Here is a 13,653-nt window from a genome sequence, read left to right on the forward strand (position 1 = left end):
ATATATATATATATATATATAAAATACACACACACATTACCTGTATTCATAGGGTAGGGGAAGGTGGGGCTGGAGGCTGAGGGTGTATATACATAATATAGATACATATATACTTATATAAAAAACTTATACATATGTGATTAATTTCTGCTTTTTTAACAGACAAATATGCAGATTTTATAGACGCTAATAGAAAAGAAGATCCTGTTGAACGCCTGAAAACACTGAAGAGACTGGTAAGCTGAAATCAGGTGTGTTGTGGGTGTGCTACAAAATTAGCGTTAAATGTTTAATGTTCTGGACAATGATTGTTTGTTTCAGATTCATGATCTACCTGAACATCATTATGAGACTCTCAAGTTTCTTTCTGCACACCTGAAGACAGTAGCAGAGAACTCAGAAAAGAACAAGGTATTAGAAACAAAAGTATAATGTATTTTGGTTTGTTTCATTCATTAAGTACAGTTTTTATGCAGGATTATTTCTATTAAGGTGATAATTTATTATTGTAGATAAAATTAAGACCTTTGCTACGTTGAGAATATTTTTTATTTAGAGTAAGGACACTTGTTTGTTTGAATTAAGTTTATTCAAACTGGCATTAATTCTTGTGGGAATAACTATTTATATCCTAAATATATCCCTAGTCTGTAAATTTCATATAATCTCATGAGCATGTGCCTGGGCAGGGCACAGGTGAGTGTCTGTGGCCTGAATGAACCTGTTGACAGAGGCTGTTGCACCAGCTTTGTGTGGAGTCTGGCTTCCTGGACTCTTGAGTGATTTTTAAGACTAGGACTTGCTGTAATGATTTGAATGTTTGATGTCCCTGTAGGTGCTGGTTTGACTGGTTTTAAGAAAATTCATTATGTGAAGGGTGGTAGTTCACCACTACAGGGTCTTAGTCCACCACGGAGAATAACTCTTTGTCATTTCCATGGGGTGGGGAAGAGTTAGTTTGCATTAAGTGCTTCTGTGCATGCTATAATCCTGCAGTAAATGCAAATAATAGTATCCCCTTTTTTTACCTCTCAGGGAGGGGTATCTGAATGCAAAGCTGTGCACTGTGTGAGTGTGCTTATGGATGCTTACCTCAGGGCAGGTAACATGGTGGCTTGTTACTTGGCTACCAATCTGCAGGGTACAGGAAAAAAATCATGTGATTGATGCTATATAGAGGAACCTATAGACAATTTTAAATCGTTCAAAAGATCAGAAAATTACTCAGCTCAAATTAATATGGTAGGTTCCAACATAAGTTCTGCAAATAGTACCTTCTAGTTAAATATGAAAGAAAAATATGTGTGTATATAAAAAAAATTTAACAAACTACAACCTGTAGTGGAATTATAGCTGACATTATAAGGAGATTATAGAAAATGCATTTTTAAGTGCCACACCTGAACTAAACCTTTATCTATCATTTTATGGTTTTGGTGTGCTGTATAAATGTTGTTTAAATTATGTTAAATATTGTAGAATATATAAGGCTAGATGAGTGAAGTGGTAGTATAATTAATTGTATGACTTGTCAAAGGCCACAATTCAAGTCAAAGTGAGCATTAGGGGCTTGTGTCTTTATGTTTGTAACTTCCTTCTGGTAAGCACAAGGACTTCGCCTCCTATGTATTACTGGTCTATCCTGTGTCACAACAATAAACTGTAAGTCAGAGAGGTAAGCAAATATAGCAGGTAAATATTCCGCTGCTGCTTTCTTGGAATTATTTGTCAGAGATGCAACATTAAAAGTAAATTAAACACATGACTAATGTTGCGACATGATCGAGTAACTCTTGAGTCTGTCTCATGAATAGATGTGTTGGACCTGTGATGTTGGTTGCTGCTGCCTTCTCCAAAGTAGCTGCAAATTGAATGAGCTCTTTGTTGGTAGACATAATACAGTATTTGATTACCAGCTTAATTTTTTCATGTGTCATGTAAACATTTTCAGGAAAAAAAACAGGGAACTATGAATGCCTTTTTATTAAAAAAAAAAATAAAATCTTAAAACATCAGTGCTTCTAAACAAAAAAAATACTCTTTGTAGGAAGAAAAATCCCCCTGAAAGAGTAAAGACTATATCCAAGTTCTTGAAGTATTCTGTGCTTGTGGAACTACTTACTTGCAGTGGGTTAAGGAAGTTGAATTCTGAGTTGCAGAAATGTTGGATGCATATATTGCAACTGTGTGTAGGAGAGTTTTAGTGTAGTGTAACATCCTATCTGAGTCAGTAATATGTTTTTAAAAGCCTTTTCTTTGTTCTTATTTAAAATTATTCTCAGATGTTAATAGTGTTATATTACTTTATTGAGCCCATATTATTGTATTTTCTTGTTATAAATGTGTGATGTGGAAATATTTCATTTCTTAGATGGAACCAAGAAACCTGGCAATAGTATTTGGTCCAACACTCGTGAGGACATCTGATGATAACATGACACACATGGTTACGCATATGCCAGACCAATATAAAATTGTAGAAACCCTCATCCAAAAAGTAAGTGGATGCGTTTCATTATTTAAAAAATAAGATGGTACTCAGATCGATCAGCTTTTCTCTTATTGGGCCAGTTTGGGTCTGGTATTTAGCCTTCGAACTCCAGGATATTGTTTTTAGTAATGTCCATGTTTGTTTGTTCCACATTTGAGTTTTGTGTTTCCTGTGGGGTTTTCACCTTTTTTATTTTAAATTGTAGCATGACTGGTTTTTCACAGAAGATGATGCTGAAGAACCTCTTGTAAGTATTGTGTCATAAATATTTGTGTTGCAATTACCTTAGTTTAGAATCTGCTTCTGCTGCCTCGAGAATGTTTATATATTTATTACATCACTGTATGGTTTGCTCTTCAGAAGCACCATTTTAGCTCTCCTTTCCTTGCAGTAGTGTTTTTTTTTTTTAAAGCCATGCATTTGTTTTAAAAGCGTAAAGCAAAATGGGAAAATAAGAACATGTGAGGAAAGTGTGTCCTCAGGTGAATAATGCAGTTTTCTAAATGCTGTTGAATCATAATGAATTATTTGTGAAACGATGATGAAGAGATCTTTGTTTATTAACTATAGACAACAGTTCAGGAGGAAAACACTGTAGAATCTCAGCCAGTGCCAAACATAGATCACTTACTCACCAACATTGGAAGAACGGGAGTATCTCCTGGAGACGTATCAGGTAACTCTTGCCCGGACAGTGTTAGTCCGTAGGCTAGAATAAATAGCCTACTCTGTTAACTCACTGTAACTCTCTATTCCTATTTTCTTTTACTAATAAACTGTTTCTCTCTTTTCCAAAAAGATCATTAACACTTCCTAAAGACTTGAATTGTTGATAATCATGCATGATATTATTTGGAAGATTTTGTTATCTAACAGGAATATAATCATTAAAAGATGAGGCTTGCACATACTATTTTATTTATTCACAGTAACTCATGCAATCATCATCGTGAGGTGAAGCAGATATGCTGCTGTAAAGTGGTTTGTTGTGATGGCAGAAAGACTGATCTTCAGTGGTGTTCTAATATTGCTCCTTCCCAGCATTAGGAATGCAAAAATTGAGTTATGTTTTCTTGTTAAGTGATGGACACTTTAATAAGTATGTTGCAGTATGTCTATACTAAAGCTGATTTCCTTCTGTTTATAAATGCCATCCTCTTTTGTGGCTAAGGACAAGCGTTGCAGGCTATTTTTTGGTGACTTTTTCCCCCCCTCCCTTCACTATACTATTGCACTAACCCAGCATGTTGTATCCCACAAATGTTATCCCTTCATCTCTAGCTCTTGTTTCAGTTTTCAAAGGGTTGTTCAGCACTTACTGAAACAGTCACTTTGTACTGATGTTGTAACAGGCGAAGTGGGAGGAGTCTATCACACGGTGATGTCATTAGTGGATTCTGTGATGTCACTGATGGACAGCTGGAACTGTAGGAAGAAGGAGGACTGTTGCCCACACTGTAGCTGCCTTGTCTGCAGAAACCCCCGTTTCTTGTAAATGGAAAAAAAAAAAAAGTTGATCTGTGCTGTAAATTTTCTTTTAAGAGTATTTTAAACAGATCAATGCTACTTTTTAAAAGTTTTTCTGCTGTTTCTTGTTATCTCTGAAGCAGACCCTGAGGAGAAATAGCATGGTATGGTCTACCAGTCTTTCTAGTCATAAAGCATTAGCCATGTGTCAAAAAGGGGTGTGGCAGGGGGCTCAGCTCTTTCTTCCTAGGGAGAAAGTCCCTAAAGCTGGAACACATCCAAGTTCATATTTTTAGTCATTGTGCTAGCCCCTTCCTACCCCCTTTATAATTGTATAATCTTGGGTTTTGCAAGACAGTAAAACTATGGTGTCCATTTTTCATTTCATAATAGCGCTTGTTATAGAAAAGTACAAAACTGGTAGCTGCTGAAATCTAGCAAATAAAATTTTACCAATACGTAGTCAGAGGTGGAGAGAAATGTATAATTGGGGTTTTACACACAAAATATTACTTAATTCCTTTAAAACCTCACTAAAACAATATGACTACATGAACCATGATTTGCATCTAGGGCAGTCAACAGTACTAAGACATGCAATTTTGCTTTGTGTATCCTGAATCTCAGGAGAGTACACAGTACTATACTGAAAAGGTCTCTCAGCTGCGGTTTTGCAGGGGCTGTATACTTAAAACATTGAATAAATATTAGTATTTCTGTTTTTTATTTAGAAGAACAGGGCTCCTTTGCCATTCCTATCATTGAGCTGGTTCTGCCTACAATTCACAGCATCCTTTCATGGCGGTGGCTTTCTGTGGTGCAGCTTGCATCTTTGTGAGCTCTGACTATTCACTGTTCTGGTTTTTATTTGCTTCACATTTTGTTCTGTGCTTGTCTTTTTCCATAAGTCCAGTATTGTCTGTAGCAACAACAACAAAATTGCACAGAACTGAGCAGATATTTTTTTTAATTATTTTTCCACAGATTCAGCTACTAGTGACTCAGCAAAATCTAAGGTAAGTAATTTTGTGAAATGATGTAGTTATAAAGTTTCTGAATCTGTTAGATATTTGCCTGCTTTATTAAAATGCTTATATGCAGATGTACTGTAAAGCTTATGTAGAATTTTTAAAATAAGTGGTAATACTGTTTTCTCATCAAATAATTTTAAATTGTTACATTGGAAAAGTATCACTTGTTTGCAGTTAGCTGCATCTGCCAGAGCAGTCAGCTGCATGCATAAACAGCTTTGTTCCAAACTCTTGTAATTGTGAGTGCTTACTTCCGTTTTGCATCTCATTTAGTAGAGGTAAATGTATATAGTATGTTCCCGTTGTTGTTGGCATACTACTTAGTCCCAGACAGTATTTGTGCTGCCTTGTTCCGTTGTGAAAAGTGTTCATAGAATTTATCCTTCTCTTCCTCAGAAAGTCATAGTTGCTTCTCATATAAGAAGCCAAAGCTTGTGGTTAAAGGTTGCTATGTAAAATCTCCCTAGGTATTGCTGTGCTTGGGAGGACAGCCTAGTACATGGGTGGAGTAAGACTGGAACACGGGCAGTAGTTCCGTCCTCAGTTTAACGTTGGAGTTCTCATCTGACCCATGCACAAATCTTTCAGTCTCTTAGGCTGTCATTCACTAGTTGCGAGCACTGGATGTCTGTAGCACTGGCTGATACAGCAGCGTGCAGCTGACCTCAGTCATCTCCGAGCGCATGGGACAGCTTTATGCTGGTGAGCATTCTAGGTGTATCACTGATGCCCCCCTTGGAGCTGAGGACAGGACTTAATGCATCTTTCTGGTTTGTTGTGGAGATGCCAGCCCAGCTGCTTTGGGAGGATGCTAGCAAAACCAGGACAGTGGCTCAGCCACTGCCTCAAAAAAGCCCGACCGCCAGGACACCATGTCACATTGCCTGTGCCAGGACAGCCATGAGCTGTTTGCAGGTTGTGTCTCACTGACCGCCACCTGCAAGCAGCACAGAGCAACAGCATCAGGCAGGCCACAGTCACGGGCCTGCGAGCAGCAGTGAAGGATCTCAAAAATCACAGAATTATTAAGGTTGGAAATGACCTCTAAGATCATCCAGTCCAGCCGTCACAACCTTGCCCACTAAACTATATCCCTGAGTGCTACATCTGCACATTTCTTGAACACCTCCAGAGATGGTGACTCCACCACTTCCCTGGGAAGCCTGTTCCAATGTCTGACCACTCCTTTGGAGAAAAAATTCTTCCTAATATCCAATCTGAACCTCCCCGAGCGCAACTTGAGGCCGTTACTTCTCATCCTATCACTTCTTACCTGAGAGAAGAGACTGACCTCCACCTCGCTACAGCCTCCTTTCAGGTAGTTGTAGAGAGCAATAAGTCCTCCCTCAAGCTTCCTCTTCTCCAGACTAAACAATCCCAGTTCCTTCACCCGCTCCCCATGCATGCAGATTGCCTGGACCAGAAGCCTGGTCAGCCAGCCCTGCTTGCAGCAGGGCATGTTTCAAGTGGAACTCCAGCTGGCTGCATTGCTTGATATCCTTCTTGGTGAGAAGGACACATACTAGTTCCTAACCCATGGAAAAATGCACAGAGTTCACTGATCCTTTATGGGGACAGTAGCTAATGTAAGAGTGCCATCTGAGTAGTGAGAAGAATTGCTGCGGTCACTTGGAAAACAGTAGGCCCCAACACCCAGTGGGCCATTGCCAGTCATTTTGGATTGGTGCTTCTCTGCCAGCACAGCAATTCAGAGCTGTCCAGAAGGTTGTCTGCGCTGCCTGCAGGCGGTCACTGTGCAGGAGGCCAGGTAGTCACTGCATAGGCTTCTCAGATGCTTGTTTCCCTGAGGGCTCTCAGCAAGGCTCGGCGCCTGTCTTCTGCCTACCCTGTCGTGATCTCTGAGCTCTGCATCAAGAACGTGGGATATTCTCTGTCATGCAGCCGGAGGTTCTGGCCGGCCATGAATAGTTTTGGTACTGGTGGTTGAGTACAAGTTTCTCCCAACTCTTCCCTGTCCATGTTCACGTAAACAAACTAGTGCAGCTTCACTGAGGCTGTCATGGGGCAATATAGCCACTGTATTATTGTATGGCTGTTTGACCTTGGCTTGTGAAGTCATATAGTAGCAGTTTTCACCATTGCCAGCACCTCTTTAATTTCTGAGGAGATAGTGAGTAGGAATGAAGTTTGCACCAAGAAAAAGTTGTTTGAGCAAAAATATTAAATGCACTGTATCTGTTCAGGGCTTTGCTTCGTATGGTCAGTGCATTTAAACTACAGTAGTAGGCGTCCTGTGACAGTTCACTGTCACATGGAGGCTGTGATTCTGTGCTTTTGGAGCAGAGAATTATCTTGTTGGACAACAACTGAGCAGTTAGATGATTCTGACTAGTGTGCATTAGCTTTTCCCCTTGTACTTAAGCTTATTCTCTTATCTAGGTATCTGGAATCACTAGATGGTCCTTTTGGTAATGATGTCCCATCTTTTTTGTTACCAGGATGATAGCCCTTCCCTCAGCATTTCCTCTCCCTGAGGTGCTGCATACTAACAAATGATGGGGATTTCAAATGCTTTTTGAGCATAGCCCATCGCTGCTGGTCTGCTTCCCTTAGGTCAGAAGGGCAGACTGAGCATGGATGTAAGATCAGGTGGCTCACACCTAGGCTGCTGTTGTTGAGCCCTAGACAGATGTCAAATTTCAGTCCCACTGTGGTGTCTGATGTGAGAAACTGCCCTTTTCAGTAGATGATAATTGCTGTTCTTTTCTTGTCATCTCCAGTGTGCACACTGCACTGGTCAGCAGTCAAAGACAGGGCAGGACCTGCCCCAAACCTCCCGCTGCTTTTAAAGGTGGCAGTGGGGCAGTAAGCAGGAAGGGTGCGTAGCTTTGAGGTAGATAGGTGGTAATGTCGTCATGTAGTTGAAAAATATTTTTAAATTAATTTTATGAAATGGAATAATTGGGCTTGTCCCATTTTTGCTTCTGTGCAGTTCTAAAGGCAGATTCCTCAAAAGGCAGGAAATTTGTTTCTGTTAATTTCCTACACTTGCACCTAAATTAGGGGTTTGTATAGCTTTCATCATATTGGTACTATTGAATCAATATGGTTCAAAAACTCAGGCAGCCTGAAAGGTGAAAGATCCACTAGAAAATACTTTGAGAATTTATTCTTTCCACATAGGTAAGACACCTTGAAAGGACGGACTGAAACCACACTCTTGGGACCTCATCTGTGAAGCAGTTTCTGTTGCAAACCAGTCTTGAAAAGGTTGTCTTGCTGTAGTGGAGCCTGCTTTATTAGTCAATCAAAAACTAAATAGCTTTACATACAAACTAGTCTTTGACAAGTTAAAGGGGTTCAGATGAAAAGTGGAATTCTCAGGATGAAAACTGACGACTTGGACAATGTCATGTAGATGACAGAAGAGCATGGAAATATTTCCTCTATAAAGATAGGCTTTCTGCTCTGAAGCTTGGGATATGTTTTTAAAGTCTTGAGCTAATGAATGTTTCTTTTTGATTTCTAACCATGTCCTCCCCCCCCCCCCCTTTTTTTTTTTTTTTTTTTTTTTTTTAACAGGGTTCTTGGGGTTCTGGAAAGGATCAGTATAGCAAGGAACTGCTTGTGTCCTCCATTTTTGCAGCAGCTAGTCGCAAGCGGAAAAAAACAAAAGAGAAACCACAACCAAGCAGCTCAGAGGATGAGTTGGATAATGTGTTTTTCAAGAAAGAGCTTGCCGAACAGTCTCGTGGTGACACAGCAAAAGAGGACATAGCTAAAGGGGAATATGAAAGAGAGAGAGACATAGGGAGAAAACAGAGGATGTTTGTCCTGAAGGAAAAAGAGAACAGCAGTAAAAAAGAGGTGAATGTTGTAAAGGATGAAAAGAAGACATTAAAGAAAGAAAGTATCCTGTCAGAGGAACCTTCACTGCCTTACCATGACAAATCTACAAAATCACCGAATCTCAGCTGTCTGCAAACCACACAGAAGAATAACCCAAAAATGCCTGTTTCACAATCTTCTTCCCAGGTTGAGGAGACAGTGTCTGACTCTGGGACTGTGCTTAGCACTTCATCCCAGGCTTCCCAGCACAGATACTCATGCAAAAAAGTAGCCAACCCTGAAGTTAAACACAATGAGTTTTTAGCAGCTGATGTCAGTTCCATCACCTCAGATTATTCAACTACTTCATCTAATATGTACCTAACTGGTTTAGATGCCAGTATGCTGAGCCCTGAGGTGCAGTCGGTGACAGAAAGCAAAGGAGAAGATGCTGATGATGAAAGAAGTGAATTGATCAGCGAAGGGCGTCCTATGGAGACGGACAGTGAAAGTGACTTCCCTGTCTTTGCCACCAGTGCGGCTGCTGAAAGGCTGTCCAAGGGGAAGGTTTCAGAAGTGGTAAAGACCAGTCGGAGGAACTCTGAAGAAAGCGAAGTAAGTTGTACTGAGGGAAGTTCAACACCAAAGTTAGAGAGTCGCAGACTTTTTAGCTCACACAAACTTATTGAGTGTGACACACTGTCTAGGAGAAAGTCTGCACGGCACAAAACGGACAGTGAGGGTTCAGGGGATGCAAAGAGTGAGAAGGACTTGCCTACTGTGACCAAAATGTTTGACATAATGAAAAAAGGAAGATCGACAAGCAGTTTAGCTGCATCAGCTAGAAGTGAGACTGACAAACAAGAACCTACCTGGAGACTTAAAATTACAGACAGGTTAAAGCTGCGACTCAAATCATCTGCAGATGACATGTTTGGAGTTGGGAATCAAAAAGCTAACTCTGCAGAGACTGCAAAGCGAAAAAATATCAGGCGAAGGCATACACTTGGAGGACAGAGGGATTTTGCTGAAATAAGCGTCCTGAATGCTTGGAAAGCTCAAGAGCCAAGTCAAAGTAGAGAGAAGGAATCTGAGCTTTCAGCTGTGAATCGGTTGAAGCCAAAATGTCCAGCACAAGACCTCTCAATCTCAGACTGGCTTGCACGAGAACGTTTACGCACTAGCACAACTGACCTTAATACGGGTGAAACTGGAAAGCCCAGACTTGAGAACACTAGTTTAGCAGATGTATCAAAGGTTGATCTGCCTTTATCTGCAGAGATGCAGGCAGATGAAGGCAGTTCTTCCAGCAGCTTGACTTTAGTTAATAGAACACCACCTTTGGGACCATTTCAGCCGCCAGACCAGGTAAATGGTGAAAATTATCAGAATATGAACAAAAGCAACTTTAGCCCAGCAGTTGATGCCCATCCTCATAAACTGTCTGGGACCCAAGTGGTTAGATCTCGATTCTACCAGTATCTTTGAAATGGGGAGGTATGTCCACTACAGCAAGTCATTAACTTACTGTTACAGTTCCCAGTAACTGTGTGTATGTGTGTGTGTACATATATATATATATATATTTTCCTGTACTGTTGTTTTTATGCAGCCTTCATTTGGGCTGGTTTCATCAATATGCTCTGTGGAACGTCTTCACAGTGCATTACCACAGCCAGAAGAACACTAAAGTTAAAGTATATATATATATTTTAAGAAAAAGTATATTTGATGGCTGCATACAAATGTTGAACAAAGCATCTGATGCAACATGCTGTGTAGTGTATACATGGTTTTCTGACTGAGAGTTGGCCTGGCATTAGTATGCAGAAAAATTGTTCTTTTGGTTTAGTCACTAACAAGTGCCTCATCATAAATTCATTTGGTTTGTTAGGGTGCCATATTGTTAAATTAGAGAAACTTATTGCAAACAAATGAATGCATTTTACTGTTAACGAGTTTCATTACATTTTACAAATGTTAACACAGGTGGCTACAGAGCTTCCATTCCTTAGGCATTCCAGTAAATATTGGAGTTTTATATTTCCAGTTTTAATACAGATTTTGAGTTTTATGTGACTTGAATTTTTAATCTTTCTGTAAAATAAGTAACTTAAATGTACATATTACATGTGTATCTTTTCTTCAGATACCAGATTTGATATAAATGTTGTAACATAGGCGTGTAGATAGTGGATACTGGATGGAACTGGTTTCTTTTATTGAGAATATAATTCTGCATGAAGACCTAATGAATCCAAACCTGTATCATGCCTGTGTGCATACCCACTTAAACACTGGAAATAAAATTGTTTTGGTGACTCTTTGCATGATGCGAATTCATTCTAATGATCAGTTTTAAAACGTCATGTTTACAAGTTGCAGTCAGCAACTGCCCTCAGGATCACAAACCTGCAGTTGCTCCTGGATGAAGGGCACTTCTCGTTCAAGCTTTGTTGATGGGATGAGACCGTGGATGTTAGCGTAAGAGAGAGGGGTTTAGGTGGTCACATACTTCCATCTTGATAAGTAATCTGATTCTGAAGTATGTAGTAAGTTGGTTTATGTTTAATATGCTGGTTTTATAGCACTGGAAAAAACCACAACCATAATTGTCCCCAAATCATAAAGAGTGAATACCAGTATCTGCCAGTCAAAACATTACTGTAGTACAGGTCTTGGACTTTTTATTGTTTTAACTATGAAGATGAGCTTGTACGCTAAAAACCCTTCCATGTGTGAACTCTCTACTAGGTATATTTTTTTCTTCTATTTTCTTGCATACCTACTTGAAATCAAAGCAGCTGTTCATCACTTTGGGTATTCCCAGATCTTACACTGCCACTGTATCGATGATAAATAAGCAGTGAACATAGTGAGCGTAGGAAAATTACTCTTACGCATGAGTCCTGTTTTTGAGAAGAGTAGGAACTATAGTAACTAGGATGTGTAGGCTGATGTGGTTGCAAGCAGACTGTTTCTTTACAGGGTGACTCTAACAGTCCCATGCTTTGATCTACTGTGGTTTTGATCCTTTTGAGAAATCATTATAAAAATTGGCTGTCAAGAAAAGCATTGGATATGGCGGTTGAAGATCTGTGAAAGTTCTTGCCACATAATTGTGTGCATCTAGTACCAATGCACGTAAAAATGAATTATGTTCTGGTGGTCTCTTTGGAAAATAAATGTCTTTTCCCCCCAGAGCAAACAGGAAGCTGGCGCTTCAGCAGCATTTCTGTGTGCAGTGTGAGGAAGAATGGGTATGTTTTGTGAAACACAGTGTAATTGATGATTATTTTTGTTTCAGTCCTAATAGTAAAGTGTATTTTAACAAGAGATTTCAAAATACAGTGTTGTCACATCTCTGTAATGCTATTCATTAGAAAATACCCATTGTCTCTCGGTGGAGGCATATTTTGTCACAATTGTTAGCCTCAGAAGCCTGTGAGAGTGTGTGGAGCATCCACAGTAAGATGCAGGGGTCTTCTCAGTGAAGCAGTATACTTATTGGAGGAGCATAAGGGCTTCTGGGGGTCTGCATCTTACTCTGATTTGACAGCCATTTTGATGGATCAGGTTAATTTTCATTTTGTTGTGTTTATAGATAAGTAATTATTTTAACTCCTGAGTCTAGATGTATGGCAGCCAACTCTGATGCTTGAGAACATACAACTTTTGTTGTATTGACTGGAATAGAGCACAAGATCTTTTGAAAAATTAAGAACTTAAACCCCAAAGCACCAACAACCAAAACCCACAACCAAACCCTCTATAAAACAGGAATTGTACTGGCTGACAACACTACAGGTACAAATTTAAGGCCTCAGCAGCCTCCATGGTATCTTCTGTTGCTGCCCTGGCTGCATGGAAGCTACAGAGCAGTTGCAGAAAGAGCTTGGACAAAAGTCAGTGATATCTGGGGAGGTGTAAGAAAAGGATTACAGCAGTTTGGACCACTGCTGCCTCCCCCTTTCCATGTAAATCAGATCTAGGAGGAGATAACCTGACAGGCAGAGCAGGAGGGAGGAAAGCTCTGGGGAAGCACTTGACCTGAAGCAGAGCTGCAGGGAGCAATCTGCGGGAGCATCAGGGAGAGGTGATTGCTGAGCTCCACCTGAAGGAAGTAGCATGGGGCAGCGTGTCTGAGGCTGGGAAAACACTGATGATGCTTCTGCTCTTTGAAGAATGCCAAGATTTGGGGCCACCTTAAATTCCAGCCAGTGTGATAATTGAGATGACAGACATTTTTAGGAGCCGTTGCTATGCCCTTTTCTTACCAGCAGCTACATCAGACCCTTGCCTGTGGTGCTGCTTTGTTTTGTTTCATTTTTTCCTCTCCTGCTCTGGAAGAGGAAGGTGACAGTCTGATTGATGCAGGAAGGGAAATGCGTGCGATAACCTGCCCCAAGGTGCTCACTGTTAGTGCTAGTCTTTCCTCTGGAAGCTGGATGCAGCGGAGTGGGCAGCTCCATGGGGTCACAGAACCGTTGAGATGGGCAGGAACCTCTGGAGATCGCCTAGTCCTGCCCCGGCGCAGGCATAGCCAGAGAAGGTTGCTCTGGGCTGGGGCCAGCTGGGTTTTGGCTGTCTCCAAGGAGGGAGACTCCATCAACCTCCCTGGGCAACCTGTGACAGTGTTTGATTGTGCTTACAATAAAAAGGGGCTTTTTATGTTTAAGCAGAATTTCTTGTATTTCAGTTTGTGCCTGGTTTTTTTGTTGTTTTTATACTGGTCATCAGAAGGATTCAGACTGGCTTGGAAAGTACTTTTGGTCTGAGGACTGCTTGGAGCTGTGTAGCGGCAAGTCATTAGGAACAGGTCTAAGCTGAGATCTGTTGGGCAAGTAACAAAAGGACGAGCTGTGGTGGTAGTAA

General features: G+C 40.5%; 1 protein-coding gene across 1 annotated transcript; it reads left to right on the top strand.

Annotated features, from left to right (window-relative positions):
- Positions 1–162: 162 nt before the first annotated feature.
- LOC104520127 (rho GTPase-activating protein 21) lies at positions 163–10,543 on the top strand (the record flags this gene model as incomplete). Its single annotated transcript, XM_010165583.1, has 7 exons — positions 163–236; positions 322–411; positions 2,372–2,497; positions 2,697–2,738; positions 3,062–3,167; positions 4,943–4,974; positions 8,533–10,543. Coding segments are annotated over 7 exons (2,204 nt in total), but the record flags the coding sequence as incomplete, so codon positions are not given.
- Positions 10,544–13,653: the final 3,110 nt, after the last annotated feature.

The sequence above is a fragment of the Antrostomus carolinensis genome, unplaced genomic scaffold, assembly GCF_000700745.2.
Source record: "Antrostomus carolinensis isolate BGI_N321 unplaced genomic scaffold, ASM70074v2 scaffold34083, whole genome shotgun sequence".
NCBI lineage: Eukaryota > Metazoa > Chordata > Aves > Caprimulgiformes > Caprimulgidae > Antrostomus > Antrostomus carolinensis.